General features: G+C 38.8%; 1 protein-coding gene across 1 annotated transcript in view; it reads left to right on the top strand.

The window, feature by feature from the left end:
* EFCAB3 (EF-hand calcium binding domain 3) overlaps nt 1–24,934 on the top strand; it is a 56,460-nt gene that overhangs the window by 8,523 nt on the left and 23,003 nt on the right. The window contains exons 3-6 of the mRNA XM_021066792.1: nt 4,959–5,012; nt 15,922–15,975; nt 17,964–18,017; nt 23,391–23,481. Of these exons, the coding sequence (XP_020922451.1) occupies nt 4,959–5,012; nt 15,922–15,975; nt 17,964–18,017; nt 23,391–23,481 (253 nt within the window). The remainder of the gene's footprint in view (nt 1–4,958; nt 5,013–15,921; nt 15,976–17,963; nt 18,018–23,390; nt 23,482–24,934) is intronic.

The raw sequence follows: 24,934 nt of genomic DNA, 5'->3' as shown, positions 1-24,934 counted from the left end.
TTCCAAGAGTTGCATATGATGAATTAGTGCTATTGAACATGGGCTGAAGCATAACAGATGGTAGAGCACCAACTCTAGCTACTCTCCAACCATGTGGAGACCTTTAACTCTTACCATTCTTTCATTATTCAATAACTTCTCCCTCTATGTCCTCAATTTCTTCCCTAAATTCTATACTTCAATGTCATATAACTTACAAACTCTAAAAACTCTTACCAAACTAACTTGGCCAAAACTCAGCCATTTTCTTACTCTATGCTTGGCCCCAAACAGCTTAACATTGTTGAAGAAAATGACAAACTCCTCTAATAAAACTTACTTCCACATAATGGCCATAAGTTTCAAGTCAGCCCTTAACATCGCCAAGGTCCCTACTACCTTTTTCAAATAAATTCACTTTTTCACTGTCTAAGAGACAATTTCACCCTTTCTCTTCAAATTTCCAAACACCTCCTCACCTCAGGCTTCATAGAGAAATAGATGCAATTAGATAAGAATAACCTCATCCTCCTACCTTCATTTCTCTGAACTTAACTATATCTATGCCCATATGCCCTGCCTTTCATCTTGTTATAAAGAAATCTCTGCTCCCACTCTGGGCCAGCCTTTCCTCTTGTGCCCTGAATCTCATTTGACTTGCCTTCTCAAAGATTTAATTCCTGTAACTTTCCTATTTGTCTCTCACATCATCAATTTCATTCCACTGACAAGCAGATATATTTATATTCCCCTTGTCTCCTGCCAGCTACTACTCAATCAACTCCTCTTCGCAGCAGAACCTCTCAAAAAAGTTGTCATACTCATTGTCTCCACTTCCTAACCTTCAATTCACTTTTTTAAATTATTTTTATTTTTTCCATTATACTTGATTTACAGTGTTCTGTCAATTTCTACTGTATAGCAAAATGACCCAGTTATATATATATATATTCTTTTTCTCACATTATCCTCCATCATGTTCCATCACAAGTGACTAGATATCATTCCCTGTGCCATACAGCAGGACCTCATTGATTACCCACTCCAAATGCAATTGTTTTCATCTGTTAACCCAAAACTCCCAGTCCATCACACTCCCTCTTTCTCCCCATTGGCAACCACAAGTCTATTCTTCAAGTCCATGAGTTTCTTTTCTGTGGAAAGTTTCATTTGTGCCATATATTAGATTCCAGATATGAGTAATATCATATGGTATTTGTCTTTCTCTTTCTGACTTACTTCACTTAGTATGAGAGTCTCTAGTTCCATCCATGTTGCTGAAAATGGCATTATTTTGTTCTTTTTTATGGCTGAGTAGTATTCCATTTTTATATATACTGCATCTTTTAATCCATTCATCTGTTGTCCATTCACTCTTCAGTGCTTACTTCCCTGGCATGGAACTGAACCAGCTCTCAATTATGGATGGCCTATCTCTTGCCAAGGTTCATGATCAATTCTCAGTTCTTATCTTACTTTATATCTCAGCAGTGACTATGCCCTCTTTATTGAAACATTTTTTTTCCTTTGGACTTTTGAAGCCCCATATCCACCTGATTTTATTCTTTCCTCACTGATAGCTTTTCAGTTTCCTTTTCTGACTCTCCTCTTCTTCAAGATCTCTAAATAATGAAGTGCCCCGGAGCTAGACCCTTAGCTGTCTTTTTTTTTTTTTTTAATCTATATCCTCTTTTCATATAATTGCATCCAGTCTTACTGGGCCAGATACAGTCTTTGAGCTGATAAAAGCAAATTTGTATCTCCAGCTCAACCTCCCTAAGTCAGGAATGTTATATCAGACTAGCTATTTGATGTCTCCACTTGGATGTCCAAAAGGATCACAAATTTAATGGATAATTTCAGTGATTTAATTCCCCTAAAAAGTCTCAAGTCCTCCCCATCTTAGTAATGGCAACCCATTTACCTTGTTGGGTTTTTTTTTTTTGCCAGGGAGAAGAGACTAGGTTTCATCCTCGATTTCTTCTTTCCCTCATATCCCACATTCAGGTCTAGGCTCAACTTGAAAAATGGGTCCTGAATCCATTTATTACCATCTCCACTACTATAACTATAGCCCTAGCCTCTGTCATTTCTTTCCCAGGCCACTGAAACAGTTTCTATCTAGTTCTCATTCCTCCAACATCCCAGCTGCATATACCATCCAGAGTGATCTTTTGAAAATTGAAATCTAGTCAAATTACCCTACTTCTTCAAGGCCTCCAGTGACATTCCATTGCAATCAGAATGAAATGCATTCTGTATACCAGCAATGAAATATTAGAAAAGGAATACAAAAATACAATACCTTTTAAAATTGCACCTCACAAAATCAAATACCTCGGAATACACCTGACCAAGGAGGTAAAGGACCTATATGTTGAGAACTATAAAACTTTAATCAAAGAAATCAAAGAAGATGTAAAGAAATGGAAAGATATTCCATGTTCCTGGATTGGAAAAATCAATATTGTAAAAATGGCCATACTACCCAAAGCAATCTACAGATTCAGTGCAATCCCAAATTCAAATTACCCATGACATTTTTCAGAGAACTACAACAAATAATCCAAAATTTATATGGAACCACAAAAGACCCAGAATCGCCAAAGCAATCCTGAGAAACAAAAACCAAGCAGGAGGCATAACTCTCCCAGACTTCAAGAAATACTACAAAGCCACAGTCATCAAAACAGTGTGGTACTGGTATCAAAACAGACAGACAGACCAGTGGAACAGAATAGAGAATCCGGAAATAAACCCTGACACCTATGGTCAATTAATCTTTGACAAGGGAGGCAAGAACATAAAATGGGAAAAGGAAAGTCTTTTCAGCAAGCATTGCTGGGAAACCTGGACAGCTGCATGCAAAGCAATGAAACTAGAACACACCCTCACACCATGCACAAAAATAAACTCCAAATGGCTGAAAGACTTAAATATACGACAGGACACCATCAAACTCCTAGAAGAAAACATAGGCAAAACACTCTCTGAGATCAGCATCATGAATATTTTCTCAGGTCAGTCTCCCAAAGCAATAGAAATTAGAGCAAAAATAAACCCATGGGACCTCATCAAACTGAAAAGCTTTTGCACAGCAAAGGAAACCCAAAAGAAAACAAAAAGACAACTTACAGAATGGGAGAAAATAGTTTCAAATGATGCAACTGACAAAGGCTTAATCTCTAGACTATATAAACAACTTATACAACCGAACAGCAAAAAAGCCAATCAATCAATGGAAAAATGGGCAAAAGACCTGAATAGACATTTCTCCAAAGAAGATATACAGATGGCCAACAAACACATGAAAAAAGGCTCAACATCCCTGATTATAAGAGAAATGCAAATCAAAACTACCATGAGATATCACCTCACACCAGTCAGAATGGCCCTCATTCATAAATCCACAAATAACAAGTGCTGGAGGGGCTGTGGAGAAAGGGAACCCTCCTGCACTGCTGGTGGGAATGTCAACTGGTACAGCCAATATGGAGAACAGTTTGGAGATACCTTAGAAATCTATACATAGAACTTCCATATGACCCCACAATCCCACTCTTGGGCATATATCCAGACAGAACTCTACTTAAAAGAGACACATGCACCCACATGTTCATTGCAGCACTATTCACAATAGCCAGGACATGGAAACAACCCAAATGTCCATCGACAGATGATTGGATTCGGAAGAGGTGGTATATATACACAATGGAATACTACTCAGCCATAAAAAGAATGACATAATGCCATTTGCAGCAACATGGATGGAACTAGAGAATCTCATCCTGAGTGAAATGAGCCAGAAAGACAAAGACAAATACCATATGCTATCACTTATAACTGGAATCTAATATCCAGCACAAATGAACATCTCCTCAGAAAAGAAAATCATGGACTTGGAGAAGAGACTTGTGGTTGCCTGATGGGAGGGGGAGGGAGGGGGAGGGATCGGGAGCTTGGGCTTATCAGACACAACTTAGAATAGATTTACAAGGAGATCCTGCTGAATAACATTGAGAACTTTGTCTAGATACTCATGTTGCAACAGAAGAAAGGGTGGGGGAAAAAATGTAATTGTGATATATACATATAAGGATAACCTGACCCCCTTGCTGTACAGTGGGAAAATAAAAAAATTATAAATTAAAAAAAAAAAGAATGAAATGCAAACTCTATCATCATGGCCAACAGGACCCTGCAAAATTTGTCCCCTTTCACACTGGCCTCGGTCTTTTCTCTCTCAGTAACATCAAATCTATTACTACTTTAAACCTATCACATATACTATTTTTCTACTTGGAATGTTCTTCTCCCAGTTCTTCACATGGCTTTCCTCTTTGCATCATTCAAGCCTCAAACCAAATAGGCTCACTTCAGAAAGCCTTCCCTCACCTCCCTGTCTAAAGCAATTCCACCCACTATTACCCTTTATGATTTTATGCTATTTAATCTTTGATAGCATCTTAACATTACTTCAAAATAAGAATATCTTTTTGCTTATTTGTTTATATACTCATGTCTATTTCCCTCTACCAGACTGTACACTCCTTAATAGCAAAAACTCTTCCAGCATTTTTACTTTTGTATTCCCAAAGCTTAGCAAAGTGTCATGTACATAGAAGGTGCTCCTAAGTATTTGTTGATTAACTGACTAAAAAATACTTGGGCTTGGGTTTGTTTGTCCTGTCTCCCTACACTTACTGTAACCAATCACTTCTTAATTTAATCTTAGTCTAGTGGACTCTAAAAGCAAAGTAAAAAGGAATATACAAGAATGACTCATTACAGATTGAAAGCTTTGTTTCTAAGATAATACCGTTACCTCTAAGGATAATTTTATAAAATTCTAAGGAAATTAGGAAAAAGATTACTGAATTCTTATAGTCTTTATAATTATAGAATCTTATACATCGTAAATTCTGTGAGTCTCAGTAATAGCTTATCTGATTCTGAAGTTTATTTCCCTTGCCTTACAGGTGATAGTACTGTTGGTCTGAATGATTTAATGGGTGCTATCGGTTACACCAAGGGTAAGTTGCAAGCTGTGATGAAAAGATACTATAAATAGCATCTTAATATTTTGCAATTGGTAGAAAGCAAATATCCCCTTCACAAATGTTTAAATTCTTTCACATATGTTCCATTTTTGGAGTTCTGTCATGGCACAGCAGTTAATGAATCCGACTAGGAACCATGAGGTTGTGGGTTTCAATTCCTGGCCTTGCTCAGTGGGTTAAGGATCTGACATTGCCGTGAGCTGTGGTGTAGGTCACAGATGCGGCTCGATCCCGTGTTGCTGTGGCTCTGGTGTAGGCTGTGGCTACAGCTCTGATTAGACCCCTAGCCTGGGAACCTCCATATGCCATGGGAGCGGCCCTAGAAAAGGCAAAAAGACAAAAATATATATATATATGTTCCATTTTTGAGGATGTTGCTGAAACAGGATAAACAATAATCTGTGTTTATGTATCAATACCCATAATATTCTCTGAAATTTTCCCTGAAAGAAGTCTTCAATATAGTAACAGATCTCAAGAGCCAGAGACTGGAGTTCTCTGGAGGCCTAGCAGTTAAGGACTGGACACTGAACTGCTGTGGCTTGGGTTACTGCTGTGGCTCTGTTTGATCCCTGACCCAGGAACTGGTGCGGCCAAAAAAAAAAAAAAGAGTTATTCCTTTTCTCCACTAACCCCAATCCTAGAAACTTATCCTCTGGAAATAGTTTAACTGAATAAAAGAAAAAAAAATCTCTGCACAAAGACCTTCAGAGAAATTTGAAACAGCCTAAAATGTCTGACAGAATGAGAATTACCACATAAACCATGGCATGTCAGGCTAATGGGATATCACATGCTGTAAAGATTATGTAGCAACTTGGAACATGTTTATGAAGTAATTATATTACGCTGGAAAAGCTGAATACAAAATTGTGTGTATAGGAGTTCCCTTTATGGCTCAGTGGAAACGAACCCAACTAGTACACATGAGGACTCAAGTGCAATTCCTGGCTTTGCTCAGTGGGTTAAGGATCTGGTATTGCTGTGAGCCATGGTGTTGGTCAAAGACGCGGCTCAGATCTGGCACTGCTGTGGCTGTAGCATAGGCTGGCAACTGCAGCTCCAGTTCAACCCCTAGCCTGGGAACTTCCATATGGCACCAGTACGGCCATAAAAGAAAAAAAATTGTGTGTATATTAAATCTCCACATTATGAAAGTACAACCTTATTGCCAAGGGCAGAAATGGAATATGAAAAACTAAAAACATTTTTCATGATAGGGTGGTGAATTATATTTTTCCCATTTTAAAATAATTTTAAACATTGTTACACTATTTTTACAATGAATGAGGAAAAATTACTTCTGATTGTGTTGAGATAAATGAAATTCTTAGAAGCATAGTGCTCAGAGAAGCAAACTATAGGTAAACATTTTTTAAATAAAAATAAAATTTTTAAAGTAAAGTCTATTTAAAAAACTGTATTGTCAAGTGGTATAGGAGGAAGAGAAAAAAATAAAGCCAAATTTCTATATGTAGCTTAATTTGCCATGGATTTTTCAATAACCACTAGTCAATTATTTTTTGTAGCCACTTTCTGATTGATTTCCGGAACCAGAACTAAAAGCAGGATTTTTTGCTGACCCTCCTGTTAACTCTGGGAATATGTAGATAATGTTATATATAAGCACAAATAGTGTTTTTCATCCTCTGTAGGTAGCTAACAATATTTCTGTAATTTATTTCTCACCTTTTCTAAGGAGAGGTGATTAATATCCAAGACTTACATAGCTTTCTAGCAAATGAGGGGATTGAGCTTACGGAAGAAGGAATGAAGAAACTGATGCCTCATCTGACATTTTTAATGTTGAGTTTTTAAATTCTATTTTCTTCCCAGAAGTTATTGCTGTTATCTTATATGTAAGATCCTCAGAAATGATCTTTATGTTTTGTATCACCTAAAATAATGCTTCTCAAACTTGAATATGTATGTGAATCTTCTGGGTATCTTGTCAAAATGCAGATTGTGATTCCGGTGTGGAGTAGAGCCTGAGAAAAAATTATGTGTTTCATTTTTTTTTTCTTTTCTTTTTTGGCTTTTTAGGGCCACACCCACAGTACATGGAAGTTCCCAGGCTAGGGGTCGAATCAGAGCTACAGCTGCAAGCCCGCACCACAGCCACAGCCACAGCCACAGCCACAGCCACAGCAACACCAATCCAAGCTGTGTCTGCAACCTATGCCACAGCTCACCACAATGTCCTGATCCTTAACCCACTGAGCAAGGCCAGGAATCAAACCCACTTCCTCATGGATGCTAGTCAGGTTTGTTACCACTGAGCCACAACAGGAACTCCCAAATTCTGCATTTCTGAGAGGTTCCCAGATGGTGGCAATATTGCTGGTACAAAGAACACTTTGCCTAGCAAGGACCTAAAAGATGAAGAAATGATACATTAAGATTTTAACTGTGCTTGCAATTCTTAAGTCACAAGTACAACCAATATGTTATGTACCTGATGGCATGATTCCATCCCAAAAATAAGAAGAAAAAATATTACAGTAATTGAATTAACAAACAAAAATGAGTATTAGGGAGAGAGAGACACAAGGGGAGTTAGGGATTGATTGATTTACTAGTTTACTTATTGAGATTTTTGTTATTGCATATTGAATCCAGTTACACGATTTATCTGCTGGCTCTTTGTGTTATATAACTACTTTAGGTTGGTCTTTTTATTTCTATTACTCTTGTTCTGATATCTAAAAAGAGAAAAAAGGAGTTCCCGTCGTGGTGCAGTGGTTAACCAATCCAACTAGGAACCATGAGGTTGCGGGTTTGGTCCCTGCCCTTGCTCAGTGGGTTAAGGATCTGGCATTGCCGTGAGCTGTGGTGTAGGTCGCAGACGCGGCTCGGATCCCGAGTTGCTGTGGCTCTGGCATAGGCCAGGGGCTACAGCTCCGATTAGACCCCTAGCCTGGGAACCTCCATATGCCACAGGAGCGGCCCAAAGAAATAGCAAAAAAGACAAAAAAATAAAATTAAAAATTTTAAAATTAAAAAAATAAATAAATAAAAAGAAAAAAGATGATCTAGGAGCATTTGGGGAGTAGCATTTCTTACTATAATAATGTTGCTAGAAAGCTTCAGTACAGCTCTGGGCTTGAATTAAAAGATTATATATTGATTTATTCAAACAACAAATATTTATTGCCACCGAGTATGTCCAAGTCTACACTAAGGGATAGAAGAATATAAGAGGAAGTACATGCTTGATTTTCTCTGCTAAGCCCAACTGAAAGTAAGAAAATACAATCTTTATGTTTCTTGAATCATAATATTCAAGCAATAAATTTGAACCTATTCATTGCAAACATCTCCATTTTCTGTTTTCTCCAGTTTATCATTTCTTATTCAGGAAGATACACTATCTTCTCCTCTGTTCAGTTGAAGAGGTTCTTTTTACCCCTTCCAGGCCCATTCCTCTTGACCTGATCCTCTCCCATTTCTGCAAAAAAAAAAATGTTTTAACATATTAGTTTCAGATGTTATTCAATATTTGTATAAAAGTTATTTATCTCATAATTCATTTTCAATACATCCAATTTCACCTGTTTCTCTCCACTTTGCCTATAAAGTAACGTATACTCCCTCATTCCTTTTAAAAACTAAACTTGACTTGGTTCTTTTGCATTATGATTACCATCTTTCATTCCTCATTTCTTTCTCAGCCCACTTTTTTTTTTTTTTTTTTTTTTGGTCTTTTGTCTTTTGTCTTTTGTTGTTGTTGTTGTTGTTGCTATTTCTTGGCCGCTCCGCGCATATGGAGTTCCAGCTAGGGTCTAATCGAGCTGTAGCCACCGCCTACGCCAGAGCCACAGCAACGCGGATCCGAGCCGCGTCTGCAACCTACACCACAGCTCACGGCAACGCCGGATCGTTAACCCACTGAGCAAGGCAGGACCAAACCCCGACCTCATGGTTCCTAGTCGGATTCGTTAACCACCGCGCCACGACAGGAACTCCTCAGCCCACTTTTTAATTAGTCTTTAGGTGCTACTTCTGCTTCCTCACTTTACATTCTCCCTTTGAATTCTTACAATTGGCTTCCCCACTTGCATAGTCCCCGACTCTACCAATGTAGCTCTCAGAATCAAAAATCACCAATGGAAGTTCCCATCCTGATGCAACGGAAACAAATCCGACTAGGAACCATGAGGTTGTGGGTTTGATCCCTGGTCTCACCCGGTGGGTTAGGGATCTGGCGTTGCCATGAGCTGTGGTGTAGGTCACAGACACGGCTCGGATCTGGCGTTGCTGTGGTTGTGGTGTAGGCCGGGAGCTGTAGCTCCAAAGAGACCCCCTAGCCTGGGAACCTCCATATGCCGAGGGTGAGACCCTAAAAAGACAAAAAAAAAAAAACAAAAAAACAATGATTTCCTTTGCCGGTTCCACTTATTCTAGCTTCCTAATGTGTAAACAATCCAGGATTTATCTCTCAGTCTTCTCAGTTTTAATTCCTTCCTTCCCTTGATCGTATTACTTCCTGATCATTGTTTGATCTATGGACTCTTTAGGGTGGCAGTTCTCAAATCATGGTCCAGGAACACCCCTCTCTATCAGGAGGTCCATGAGATCAAAACTATTTTAAAAATAATACTAGTACACTATTTGACTTTATCATTTTCTTTTTTTTTTTTAATGGCCACACCTGCAGCATATGCAAGTTCCCTGGCTATGGGTTGAATTGGAGCTGCAAGTGCAGGCCTATGCCACAGCCACAGCAACACTAGATCTGAGTCACGTCTATGACTTGTGCCACAGCTGTGGCAACACTGGATCCTTACCTCTCATGGACACTATGTTGGGTTCTTAACCCACCCAGCCACATGGGAACTCTGCCTTTATCATTTTCATTCACTCGCAAGTATACAATAGCATTTTTCATAAGCTACATGACATATCTACACATGACATATTCTGAAAAAGCTGTTAAAATATTTATTTTCGGAGTTCCCTGTGGGAATGCACGTAAAAGATCTGGCATTACTACTGCAGTGGCTTGGGTTGCTGCTGTGGTGCAGGTTCCATCCCTGGCCCAGAACTTCCACATGTCACACATGCAGCCAAAAAAAATTTCTTTTCAACTTTGTGACGCTGTGACCCTATCACAGTAAATTGAGTACAGAAACAGACTGAGAGTCCCAGCTATCTTCTAATTAAATAAAACATTAGATAAACTTGCAAAAATGTAAAACCATGCTGACTTAGCTTGGGCTGTTATAATAAAAATACTGTAACTAGGTGGCTTAAAAACAACAGAAATTTATTTCTCATAGTTCTGGAGACTGGAAGTCAGAGATCAGGATGCTAGCATGGTTGAGTTCTGGTGGGAGTTCTCTTCTGTGTTGCAGATTGCCAACTTCTAGTATTCTCACATGGCAAGAGCAGCCGGTAGTAAGCTCTCTCCCAACTTGTAAAGGCACTAATCCCATTCATGAGGGCTCCACCTTCAAGATCTCATCTAATCCTAATACTTCCCAAAGGCCCCGCTTCCTAATACCATCACATTAGGAATAAGATTTTCCTTTTTTTTTTTTTTTTTTTTTTTTTTGTCTTTTTAGGGCTATACCCACGACATACGGAGGTTCCCAGGATAGGGGTTCCAATTTGAGCTGCAGCTGCCGGCCTACGCCACAGCCACAGCAACGCAGGATCCAAGCCACATCTTTGACCTACACCACAGCTCACGGCAATGCCAGATCCCCAACCCACTGAGTGAGGCCAGGGATCAAACCCACATCCCCATGGATGCTAGTCGGGTTCGTTAACCACTGAGCCATGACGGGAACTCCGGGAATAAGATTTCAATGTATGGAGTTGGGGGACACAAACAATCAGTCAATAACACTACCTTTTCCACTAAATTTTGGGGGAAAATGACATATTTTTCATTTTTAATGAATATACATTTTCATTAAAAAATAGGTTACCACGTACTGGATTTATTATTTATTATTACTACTTTTTTACTGATAAGTGGATAGCAGTTTTATTAGCACAACATTTAGGTTTATTCTTTTATTAATTTTATTGGAGACTTACAATGTTGTGTAGGTGTCATGTGTACAGAAAAATGAATCAGTTGTATCTACATATATAAATATATATATATCCATCCTTTATTTCCCATGTGGGTTATTACAAACCATTGAGTAGCTTTTCCTGTGCCATACAGTAGGTTCTTGTTAACTGTCTCCTTTTTTTTTTTTTTTTTTTTTTTTTTTTTTTGCCTTTTCTAGGGCTGCTCCCGTGGCATATGGAGGTTCCCAGGCTAGGGGTCTAATCGGAGCTGCGGCCACCAGCCTATGCCAGAGACACAGCAACGTGGGATCTGAGCCCCATCTGCAACCTACACCACAGCTCACGGCAACGCCGGATCCTTAACCCACTGAGCAAGGCCAGGGATCCAACCCGCAACCTCATGGTTCTTAGTCGGATTCGTTAACCACTGCGCCACAACGGGAACTCCCCTATCTACTCTTTACAGTAGTGTGTATATGCTATTCCCTCCTCCTAATTCCTTCCTACCCCCACAGTTTCCCCTATGGTAACCCTAAGATTGGTTTTGAAATTTGTGACTTTATTTCTGTTCTATAAACAAGTTCCCTTGTCATTTTATATTAGATTCCACATATAAATAATATCATATATTTGTCTTTGACTTACTTCACTCATTATTACTATTTTAAATGAATTATTATTTTTTTAACATTTCTCAGTTTTAGTATCAATAGGGTAATTATCCATAGTCATAACTCTTAAAGGTCCTCAAATGTCCCAAGGCCAAAATGTTTGAGAACCTTTGCTCTCTGGATTATTTGTTGTCACTCCTGTGTTTCTAGCTGCCTGCTAGATATTTCTTCCTTCATGTCTCACCAACACCTTAAACTTCTTTTGCGGGGAAAGGATGAACTCTCTTAAATGTCAGATGCACACCGTTGAGTTAATCGAACTCATCAGTATGGCACACTATCACATTGGTCCATGAAAGGACCCTTTGTGTTTTATTTTCCCCTTTACCTCCTATTTCCTTTCCCCCATTATAATTACATTCTCTATTATATCTAATATTTGTCCCCAACCCATCTTCCTCATGTTTATTCAGATATATGCATATACTTTTAAAATTCAACATGTGTGGTATTTAATTTACTTAAATGCTATTGTTCTATAAAACTCCTATTTCTTTTTTTTCACTCAACATTATTTTTAACAGCTTTATTGAGATATAGTTCATATACCATACAACTCATTCATTAAAAGTGTACAATTCCATGGTTTTTAATATTTGCAGATATGTGCAACTATCACCACAGTCATTCTTTTTTTTTTTTTTTTTTGGTCTTTTTGCTATTTCTTGGGCCGCTCCTGCGGCATATGGAGGTTCCCAGGCTAGGGATCTAATCAGAGCTGCAGCCGCCGGCCTACACCAGAGCCACAGCAACTCGGGATCCCAGCTGCATCTGCAACCTACACCACAGCTCACGGCAACGCCGGATCGTTAACCCACTGAGCAAGGGCAGGGATCGAACCCGCAACCTCATGGTTCCTAGTCGGATTCGTTAACCACTGCGCCACAACGGGAACTCCACCACAGTCATTCTTAAAACATCTTCAGGAGTTCCCATCGTGGCTCAGTAGTTAACGAATCCGACTAGGAACCATGAGGTTGCGGGTTCGATCCCTGGCCTTGCTCAGTGGGTTAAGGATCCGGCGTTGCCGTGAGCTGTGGTGTAGGTTGCAGATGCAGCTGGGATCCAGCGTTGCTGTGGCTCTGGGATAGGCCGTCGGCTGCAGCTCTGATTAGACCCCTAGCCTGGGAACCTCCATATGCCGCAGGAGCGGCCCAAGAAATAGCAAAAAGACCAAAAAAAAAAAAAAAAATCAGAAAGAATACCCAAAAAGGAATAAAAGTTTAAAAAAAATATCTTCATCACCTCAGAAATCCCTATATTCTTTAGCTTTCACTCCCTTTCCTCCAAACCCTAAGCAAACGCTAATCTACATTCTATGTCTATAGATTTGTCTTTCCTGACATTACATATAGATGAAATTATATAATATGTGGTCTTTTGTGACTGGCTTCTTTCACTTACCATGTTTTCAAAATTTATTCCTTTCAATGGAGGAGTAACATTCTCTTGTATGGATGTATCCCATTTCAGTTATCTACTCCTCAACTGATAGAAATTTGCATTGTTTCCACCTTTTGACTATTATGAATGATTCTGCTATAAACTGCTATAAAATGCTGCTATTTTTGTGCAGTTTTCATGTGGACATATTTCATTTCTCTTGGGTATATATACCTAGCAGTGAAATTGCTGGGTCAAAAAGTAACTCTACATTTAACCACTTGAGCATCTACCAGGCTGTTTTCCAAAGTGGCTGCATCATTTTGCATTCCCACCAGCAATGTATAAAGGTTCTGATTCCTCCACTTCCGCATGAATACTTGTTGCTGACTTTCAATTCCAGCCATCCTAGTGGGTGTGAATCAACACTGTTTGAGACTTACTCATGTTTCTATAAATCAGTCTAATTCTGGCTGCTCCATAATATCCCTTCAATACAATTGCCATAATTTACCTATTCACTGCCCCAGGACTGAACACCAAAGTCGCCAGCATTTCTTTTTCTTGTTCTAGGCTAGTTCTACTAACAATATAGTTTTTCCTTTCACATTTAGGTCTTTAGTTCATCTGTATACCACCTCTGCATATGGTAAGACAGGGATCAAACTCGGATTTTTTTCAGCATAGCAAATAATTTTCCCAACACCTAACTGATCTGTGATACTATCATATATAGAGGAAACTCAGCAACACTCGAGTACTAGAGACTCTTGGGTAGGTTGGGAGAGACATTTATTTCTCCTACTCACCAATGGTTCCGACTTTCTATTTTGAATTCCCAGTCTCTGCACTGCATTCCTTCTACTATGCTGCTGTATTTTTATATTCTGTTACTACACCGGACACTATCTACTTCCATCATTTCTCAGCTCAAGCCTGGGCTAGTAGCTTATTTTACTGAAACTGCTTAAAATTGAATAAAAGTTTCCTTATTGTCATAGATTCTGCCACCATTAATTACTACTTTAAGGAAATTTTAATTTTTGTTTCTCAAGTTCCAGCCTCCCATTTTGTGGCTGAGGAGGAAACACAAGAGAAAAATACATTCATAGTTTTGGAGAGAGGAAGGGAGAAGTCTTCAAACAAGACTGTGTAATATTTTATAGAACTAAAAATTACTTCCTTATTAGAATTCTTTTTAGATTTTTTTTTTCTTTTGGTCTTTTAAGGGCCACACCTGCAGCATATGGAAGTTGCCAGGCTAGGAGTCAAATTGGAGCTGCAGCTGCCAGCCTATGCCACAGCCACAGCAATGCCAGATCTGAGCCACATCTGCAACTTGCACCACAGCTCATGGCAATGCCAGATCCTTAATCCAATGAGCGAGTCCAGGGGTTGAACCCGCATTCTCATGGATACTAGTCAGGTTCTTAACCCATTGAGTCACAACAGGAATTCTCTTTTAGTATTCTCGAAGGAGCCACCCAGGATTCCTTTCTGCCCCTTCTCCTACTGGGTGGCATCATGGAAGAAGCCTTCAGTCTCATTTATCTCACAGTTGCTCTTCTTCTAGCCTTCTCCGTAATTTTTTCTCTTGCAAGTGCTATTCTGTCCTAGATATGATGGTTAAATCTCTGGGTTTCTCATGTACTTACATTAACTTCTCAGATATAAACCACTCTCTTCCTATTTTTCTGGCCCTGTTCCCCTCCACATCCCCATCAGTGTTCTCCAGTATTCAGACTGATCCCCCTTTGCACTCTTCCTTATGTCATACTTATTCTATCTCCCAACATATTGTTAAGTTGTTAAAGGAAGGGATTGTATGTGTCAGGCTCTGTGCCATGAGCTGAGGACAACAAAAAAACGAATGGGTCACAGCCTTGCCCTCAAAGACCTTTTAGTCCAACAGAAGAGCTAGGCACATAAAATAATTTTTATATAATGTGATAAATTTATGCAGAAGGTGCTAGAGGAGCATTTAGTCAAGACTAGGGTTTCCTGGAAAAGACCCTAAGTTGATGTATAAGATTGTTCCGGTCAGAGAAGCATACTCTGTATCCTTAGTAGTAACAAACACACCACCTCAAATGGGTTGATTCTCAAGAAATACCTGTTAAGAAAGAAAAAAAAAAAAAAAAAGAGCAATTCCTTCTCCCTGTATTCCAACTCTGAGCATTTGCCAACATATGTCATCAATCTGAGTTTGGAAAAGATGCTACTAGACTTGAGCCCTGCTTCTTTCTATAATATCCCCTTCCCATGTGTCACCTTTGAAGTGTAATTTTTTTTTTTTTTTTTTTTGTCTTTTTGCCATTTCTCAGGCCGCTCCTGCGGCATATAGAGGTTCCCAGGCTAGGGGTCCGATTGGAGCTGCAGCTGCCAGCCTATGCCAGAGCCACAGCAACATGGGATCCAAGCCGAGTCTGCAACCTACACCACAGCTCACGGCAACACCGGATCCTTAACCCACTGAGCAAGGCCAGGGATCAAACCCGAAAACTCATGGTTCCTAGTCGGATTCGTTAACCACTGCACCACGACAGGAACTCCCTTGAAACACAGAGGAGAGGAAGTGCATTAAAGAAGTCGAGCTAGTTTATCTCAATGATCAATCCTTTCTTCCGTCATATTTACCTGAAAGAAAAATTAGTCCAATTCCAAAGCAAACTAGTGTTTCTAGTTCCTTTAATTCATGGAAAAAATTCCAGCCTGTGGTATTATCTTAATGATTTCACAACTTTTATCTGCTTTTATGAGTTTTTATGTGACTACCTCTGTATCTGATTCAAAATGTTTTATAGAAAATGGGAAGATTAAAGTTCATTCAATAACGGAGGGCCCGAAGAAGTTTAAATGTGAGTAGAAATTTTTGTTATAAAATTGATAATCTGACGCTATGTATTTATTTTGTATGTGCTATAAAAGTAATACATGTTCATTGTAGAGGATTTCTATATTTATAAAATTAAAGAATGAAAAAAGAAAATTTTAGGAGTTCCCATTGTGGCTCAGTGGAAACGAATCCGACTAGGAACCATGAGGTTGCAGGTTCAATCCCTGGCCTTACTGAGTGGGTTAAGTATCTGGTATTGCCTTGAGCCGTGGTGTAGGTGATAGGTGTGACTCAATCCCACATTGCTGTAGCTGTGGTGTAGGCTGGCAGCTGTAGCTCTGATTGGACCCCTAGCCTGGGAACCTCCATGTGCTGTGGGTGCGGCCCTAAAACAAACAAAAAAAGCAAAAATAAAGTTTTAATAATCCTTAATCCTATCACCAATGATAATCTATAATATCAGCACCCCCAAATTTTTTCCTTACAAATACGCAATTTTTGTGCATTAGCTTTAATGTCTCACTTTCAATGTACTCTCTCATTTTCTTATTAATATTAAAATCTTACCTATTGATAGATGTGTCTAATGACCTAAAATTTCTTTTTGGATGCCTCTAAAATTGAATATATAATCTTAGTGCTTTTTGTTTCCAGGCCTTTTATCACATTAACACCTAAAGTAATTTTCCTAATGCCAAAATATTATTTTCTGTACTTACATAGAAAAGAATGAATGGAAAGTTTGAAAATTATACTGTGAAAATGATCAAATTTTATTTGATGACGGATAAAACTTGTCATCTGCCCTCTTCTCTCTCTCTCTCCCTCTCTGTCTCACACACACACATACACAACTTCATTCTGTACTTCATTCTTAATTTTTTGTTTGTTTGTTTTTTGGGGTGTTGTGGTTTTTTTGTTTGTTTGCTTACTTTTTAGGGCCACACTCATGGCATAGGGAAGTTCCCAGGCTAGGGGTTGAATCAGAGCTGCAGCTACTGCCATAGCTCACCACAACACTAGATTCCCCCACCCACTGAGTGAGGCCAGGGATCAAACGCACAACCTCATGGATATTAGTCTGAATCATTTCCACTGCATCACGGCAGGAACTCCCCATTTTTAGGTAATTTAATTTGCTCTCCATACCAGCACTTTTCAATGAGTATGATGAAAAAAAAATTGATGTGCCTCTGAAAGCCTGACTGTGTTTCAAAAAAAAGAATTTGAAAATAACTCAGCTTAGATCCCGAGTTGCTGTGGCTATGGCATAGGCCGGCAGCTGCAGCTTCAGTTCACCCTAGCCTGGGAACTTCCATATGCCACAGGTGCAGCCCTAAAAAAGTAAAAAGAATAAGTAAATAAATAATATATTACTGGCTTAATCTGGCCAGACTAAACCAAACCTAGGTAACTGAGCCCTTTTTTCCTCAGAGTTAATCTCACATTTAGAAAATCAAATTACTCCACGTTTTGTGGCCGGGTGGGGGAAAATGGTTGAATCAGTATTTTTGTTTGGTTGTTGTTTTTTTGGCCATGGGGTTGAGTGGAGTGAGGGAAGGAGATTCTATAGTTAATATTATGATGTATATTGTACCCACATATTTCACAGGAGAATTCAGTAGAAAGAAGTATTTATATATCATTAAAAAGTATATCATTAGTCAACTGTTCATAACCAAAACATTAATGAAAATGAAATGGGTAGTGGATCATCCTTGAGTCAACAGGTTTTCAAAGTCATTTCACTTCCTTACATCCTGAAAGATGATAGATAGTCTTGATTTCATGCTGACTCTATAATGTTTTCAAATTTTTTTTTTTTTGGAGTTCAATGCATTAAGGCACCAAAAGAAACAATATGAATTAAGATATATGTCACATATAACTGATATTCTTTTCAGTTTCCCATTTATCTAAGGAAAAATTAAGATAAAATTGTATCCTCATATTCTACTTTTTGTAACTTTAGAAATTTATATAATTTTGACTCTGAACCTTATTTTTAAGCAAAAGGAATGGTGCCTGTACAAAAGTTGATGAAAATCACAAATGATACAAAACGTGAGTGAAGCCTGATGTGAAGGCATTGTGATGATGGGGTTTAATACTTTGACTTAAATTTTTTAATCCTATAGCTATTTTCCCTACTTGTTTTATCAATTACTACCCTCTGTCTACTTGTTGACAGGTGATTGAGTACTCTCCAATTGTTTTTCTGAGGGTTTTGGGGTTTTTTTGGAGTTTTTTGCCTTTATGGTACACACCACAGTGTATCACATGTGATTATCAGGTATTTCATATTGTTTCCTAATGGCTTCAATTGTGATGAATTTGTTTTTTCTCTAATGACATTGTAACCTATTTGATGCAGTTTATAGTGTAGTTATGCAAAGCAGATATTCCTAACTTGGCCACTAAAGAAATCAGTTCAACTTATTGGGCTTTAATGTCCTTATGAATAAAATGAAAGGGGTGGAGTTCCCATCGTGGTTCAGTGGTTAACGAATCCAACTAGGAACCATGAGGTTTCAAGTTCAATCCCTGAGCTTGCTCAGTGGGTAAAGGATGCGGCGTTGTCATGAGCTGTGGTGTAGGTCACAGACATGGCTCAAATCTGGTGTTGCTGTGGCTGTGGTGTAGGCCGGCGGCTACAGCTCCAATTAGACCCCTAGCCTGGGAACCTCCATATGCCACAGGATGGCCCTAAAAAAGAAAAAGAAAAAAATTTAAAAATTAAAAAACAAAATGAAAGGGGTGAATTAAATGGATGATATATTAGCTCTCTTTCAGCTTTAAAATTCTAGGACTAACTTTTGTGGTTGAAAGGTCTTCACTGCCAAGGAAGTGAAAAAACAGTTCCCATAATGGCTCAGCAGAAATGGATCTGACTAGTGTCCATGACGACACAGGTTCAATCCCTGGCCTCTCTAAGTGGGTTAAAGATCCAGCATTGCCATGAGCTGTGGTGTAGGTCACAGACCTGGCTCAGATCCAGCATTGGTATAGCTGTAGGCCAGCAGGTACAGCTCCAATTAGACCCCTAGCCTGGGAACCTCCATATGCTGGGGGTGTGGCCCTAAAAAAAAAAAAAAAGAGAAAAGAAAAAACAACTGACAACATAGGAGAAAATATTTGTAAATGATATATCTCTCAAGGGTCTACTATCCAAAACATATAAAGAAATCTTGTCACTCAACAATAAAAAGATAAATAACTGAACTTTAATAACAGGCAAAGAAGATATAAAATTTTCTCAAAAGAAAGATATTTCTCAAAAGAAGATATAAAAATGACTAGTAAGCACATAAAAAGATGTTCACATCATAAGTCATTAGAGAAATGCAAATCAAAACCATGAGCTATCACTTCACACCCACTAGAATGACTATAGTTTAAAAAGATGGTAACAAGTGTTGATAAGGATGTGGAGAAATTAGAGTCTTCATGCAGTGATGGTGAGAATGTAAAATGGTGCAGCTGCTGTGGAAAAACAGTTTGGTGGTCCCCAAAATGTGAAACATAGTTACCATATGACCTAGCAATCCCACTTCCAGAAATATACCCAAGATAAATAAAAATGTGTTCACATAAGAACTTGTACAAGAGTGTTCATAGCAGCATGATTCACAATACTTGAAAAGTAAGAGCAATCCCAATGTCCATCAAATGATGGATGGATAAACAAAATGTAGTCTACCCATATAGTGGAATATTAAAAGGAATATAAAAAGGAATGAAGTACTGATACGTGCTACAACATAGATGATCTTTGAAAACATTATGCTTAGTGGAAGAAGCCAGACACAAAAAGCCACAAATTACATGATTCTGCTTCTATTAAATGTCAGGAATAGGCAAATCCATAGAGTCAGAAGATAGGTTAGTGGTTACCAAGAGACAGCCACTGTGGGGGCGGGGGGAGAACGGGGAGTGGCTGCTAGTGGGTACAGGGTTTCTTTTGGGGTGATGAAACTGTTTTGGAATTAGTGATAATGGTTATAGAAACAACAAGTGCTGGTAAGGAGGTGGAGAAATTAGAACAGTTGTACACTGTTGGTTGGAATGTAAAATAGTAGCCACTTTGGAAAACAATATTTCTTCAAAATATTAAAAATAGATTTACCATGTAATCGAGTAATTCCACTTCTGGATATATATCCAAAGGACTGAAAGCAAGGTCTTGAAGAGATATTTCTACAAATATTTGATATTTGTACACCAGTGTGTCACAGCATAATTATTTATGATAGCCAAGAAGTGGAAGCAACCCAAGTGTCCATTGACAGATAAAGAAATAAGTAAAATGTGGTACACATAATGGAATATTATTCATCCTTGAAAAGGAAGGAAATTCAGATACATGCTACAACATGGATGAATCTTGAGGATATTATGCTGAGTGAAACAAGCCAATCACAGATGATATGATTCCACTTATATGAGTTTTCTAAAATAGTCAAATTCATAGAAACAAGAAGTAGAATGGTGGTCATTATCTTAAGTCTTGGTAGCCCTAAGATAGTAGGCCCTTATTAAATATTTGTTTAATTTGTAAATTAAACCTTCACTTTCTTTCCCTTTGTATCCCTAGCCAGAATGAAAAGCAATGTACCAAGTTTGGAAAGACTAGGGAAAAATCAAGTTAGGCACATGATAAATAAATCCCCAGAGCAGGAATAGAAAACCTCTAGAATTGCAGGCACCAAGTGAAGCCTAAAACACCTTGAGAGGCTCAAACTAAGCCTTTGCTGCCAAATGTACCTCATGTGCTTAGCCATCATGAAGACTAGAGACACTTCTCACTCCTAGGCTAGACCTGTCAGATCTTGAATATTAAAGTTTCTGCTTAAAACAATAATACCTTCTTTAATTGCCTTTTCTTTTTTTTTTTTTTTTTTTTTTTTTTTTGGTTTTTAGAGCCGTACTCTTGGCACATGGAGGTTCCCAGCCTAGGGGTCGAATCAGACCTACAGTTGTCGGCCTACACCACAGCTCACAGCAACGACAGATCCGCAACCCACTGAGCAAGGCCAGGAATTGAACCTGCAACCTTATGGTTCCTAGTCAGATTTGTTTCCGCTTTGCCATGACAGGAACTCCTAATTGCTCTTTTTTTTTTTTTTGGCTTTTTGCCTTTTCTAGGGCTGCTGCCACGGCATATGAAGGTTCCCAAGCTAGGGATCTAATCAGAGCTACAGCTGCTGGCCACAGCCACAGCCACAGCAACGCGGGATCGGAGCCACGTCTGCAACCTACACCACAGCCCATGGCAACGCCGGATCCTTAACCCACTGAGCAAGGCCAGGGATCCAACCCGCAACCTCATGGTTCTTAGTCGGATTCGTTAACCACTGCGCCACGACGGGAACTCCTTAATTGCTCTTTTAAAATCCCTCTTTCTGGAGTTTCCATCGTGGTGCAGCAGAAAGGAATCCTACCAGGAACCATGAGGTTGCTAACGTGGTTCAAATCTGGCGTTGCTGTGGCTGTGGTGTAGGCTGGCAGCTGAGCTCCAATTTGACCCCTGGGAATCTCCATGTGCCACAAGTGTGGCCCTAAAAAGCAAAAAAACTAAAAAATAAAATAAAATCACTCTTTCTGATAATAGAATAGACTACAAACCTATGAGTGTTTGATTTTGTCCCTCTTTGTGGATGTAAGCAATTAATGAAATGGTTCTTAATCAGCATTCAACCAAAGCAGGTGGGTAAATTTTTTTTACTTGAAAACTTGCAATTCCCCAATGTTTAACATGAAAAAATAACAATAAAGAGTTTAAAATAAAAAAAAAAAACTTTCCCTTCCCTGAAATCCCACCAGTGTCAAAATATTCTGATTCTATGGCTCATTCCCACACCTAGGCTAAGGGTGCTAAATGAAGCACACTGAAAAGAGTTACATTAAAGCCAGAAGGAGCTCATGGGTCATTCTCACCTGAGCCTGAGCCTGAGAGTGAATGAGGTCACAGTTGTGTGATGGAACAAACCCTTTATTGGATTCTTGATCTGATTGAAGCCCAGAAGTTGTTAAGTAGCACAGCTTAGGAGTAGCTAAATATCTAGATTTTGTAGGAATCTACAAGGAGTCTTTTTTTTTTTTTTTTTGAACCTGTCATCTCAATGAGCAATTGAAGGTAATTTTTTAAAGTAATGATTATTTTGAACCATGAGGATGATTTCACAGCACCTTTCAACTGCCTAAACTGTCAAGCCTCTCTGGAGTCCCTAGCTCTATGGTATGTTTCCAGATTTTGAGCACATGTAATTGAGTTGTTTAGAAAAAACTGTTTTTCAGGGTCTGAGGTGAAGACTTGGGAAAATTGATCAAACTCTAACCAAACATTCAGAGACTTTGTCTTCATGGTTTAATAACATATGATTGTCTACTATTCCTAAGTCAGCAACCCAGTTTACTCATCAGTGAACTACTTAATGCATTCTATATATTGAAAAGATAATTGGGAAGATAAAACAATAATAAAAGGGGGAAGCCTAACCAAGCCAGCGTCTAGTCCATAGGCCCTGAATCTTAAACTATGCAGAAGCAGAAAGGAAGGACTAGGGAGATCATAGTGGTTAAGAGTCCACCCAAGAGAGTCTAGGGTAGCATTATATCCCACCCCTAATCTTACCCTTAAAAAAGACCAGCAGGTGGAGTTCCCTGGTGGCCTAGCAGGTTAAGATCCAGCCTTGTCACTGCTGTGGCTCAGATTAGTGCTGTACCATGTGTTTGATTACTGGCCCAGAAACGTTTGCATGCATAGCCAAAAAAAAAAAAAAAAAGGGTTTGTAGGAATTGATAGGCCAGGGTGGACCTCCCAGAAGGAAACCCCTAGAAAAATCTACTTACTATTAGGCAGGTATCTAAGATAGAAACAATTAGGTAAAAATTTTTGCAAATGCTATAGCATTTTATTCTCTGTCAACTATGAGTTGAAAAATAAATTTTAAAAATAAATTTTATCTTTAACTTTTTCTATATATTTCCAGAATGCTCAGCCATTTATTTTAATATATGATCAGAATGATACTTTTTTTTTTTTTTGCTGTGTGTATAGACCATATTTTTGGGCCCACCGCCACAGCATGTGGAAGTTACCAGGCCAGGAATAAAACCCGTGCTGCTGCAGCGACCAGAGCCACTGCAGTGGCAATGTCAGATCCTTAACCCACTGAGCCACACAGGAGCTCCCTGGAATGATACTGTTTGCAGGGGGAGCAATGGCAAGAAATTTTGCTTAGAGCTCTTGGGATAGTAAAGGGGCCCTTCCACATGGCCTTCCAACTTTGCACATACCTCTAACTTGTGTTTGCACATATTACCACTCCTTGAAACCCTGGACTTCAAACTCCAGGTCTTGAACGGGGAAGTTGTAAAAGAGTATCAAGAAATTAATCTGTGATTTGATCCTTAACTGTACCTTCTGAATTCCAGACAGAGTTACTGGCCACATGGCAGTTTCTGACATTAAAGCAAAACTTAAGCTGAATCCTTTAACAAAAGTACCCAACTTCCATGGCAAGAGGTAAGTGATGAATTTATTAAGGTGATAAATATATTATTAAATTAAAGAATTAAGTTAAAGAACTATTAAAGTGATGACTATATTATAAATACCCATAAAGGGTATAATGAAACAAGTTAGAATGATCTTCAAATATCTATTCTGTGATAAAGTTAATTATAAAACAAAATATCTGAATTGAAGATGTTTTTTATAAAAAGAAAAAAGACACATCCTTTCTGATTAGAGAAACAAAGAGTCTCTTTTCTGTTTTCCCAAATAAGAGGCTATTTTTGTATGAAGGGATAGAATACCCCACATTTTAAGCTCCAGTTTAAAGGAGAATAAATTTAGAGGATCATAAAGAAGAGCTAAAGCCCTCAGCAAGTTGGAGTATAAAGAGTCTGTACCTCAAAAATGGCCAATAAAATGAAATCTCATAAATTAGCCATGACAAACTTGAACTAAAATTGGGAAGTAAGATTTGCCTGTGACATTAAGGGTAGCTTTTACTCCATCTGATAACTACAAATTCCAGTAAACAATAGCCACTAACGACTGAAAGTGAAAGCCTGATGCAAATTTTATCAGATCATAAGAAAAAAAGCCTCTATCATCTCTCACAGTTACCCATTTTCTTTGCTGCTTTGAGAGTTATTTCTCCCGGTGTCCTTGACTATGCCATTGCTACAGAATATATTACTGACCTTTTTACTGGGACATGGGTGAGACAACCTTATAGCAGCCACATCTCTTGACCTCATTGTTCCCTGACCCTGCATTAAAGCTATCTTCTGGGGAGTTCCCACTGTGCCACAGCAGAAACGAATCCCACTAGTATCCATGAGGATGCGGGTTTGATCCCTGGCCCCGATCATTGAGTTAAGGGTCCAGAGTTGCCATGAGCTGTGGTGTAGGTCGCAGACACGGCTCAGATCCCACTTTGCTGTGGCTGTGGCGTAAGCCGGCAGCTGCAGCTCCAGTTCAACCTCTAGCCTGGAAACTTCTATATGCTGCAAGTGAGGCCCTTAAAAAAAAAAAAAAAAAAAAATCTGTCTTCTGAAGGAGTGACTTTATTGTCGCTGAAAGCAATCAAGCAAAGACTGGTAATACCACATGTAGAGGGAACTACATGAGATGAAAGGCTAGATTGGGTTCATTCCATTCCAAATCTAAAGTTCTGTAAACCTTTGAAACATTGTAAAATAAAAATTAAAAAAAAAAAAAAACTGGGATTCATTTCCACTGAGCCACGACGGGAACTCCTAAAGCTATTCTTTTCTATCATAGAACAGTTACCAAAATCAAGAAATTGACACTTTTATCAGCAATGACATGTTAGGTGTTCCCATCATGGCTCAGGAGAAACAAATCTGACTAGCATCCATGAGGACTCGGGTTCAATCCCTGGACTTGCTCATGAGTTAAGGATCCGGTGTTGCCGTGCGCTGCGGTGTAGGTCCCAGATGTGGCT

The sequence above is a fragment of the Sus scrofa genome, chromosome 12 (genome assembly GCF_000003025.6).
Source record: "Sus scrofa isolate TJ Tabasco breed Duroc chromosome 12, Sscrofa11.1, whole genome shotgun sequence".
NCBI classification, from domain to species: domain Eukaryota; kingdom Metazoa; phylum Chordata; class Mammalia; order Artiodactyla; family Suidae; genus Sus; species Sus scrofa.
This window is presented reverse-complemented; position numbering and strand designations above follow the sequence as displayed.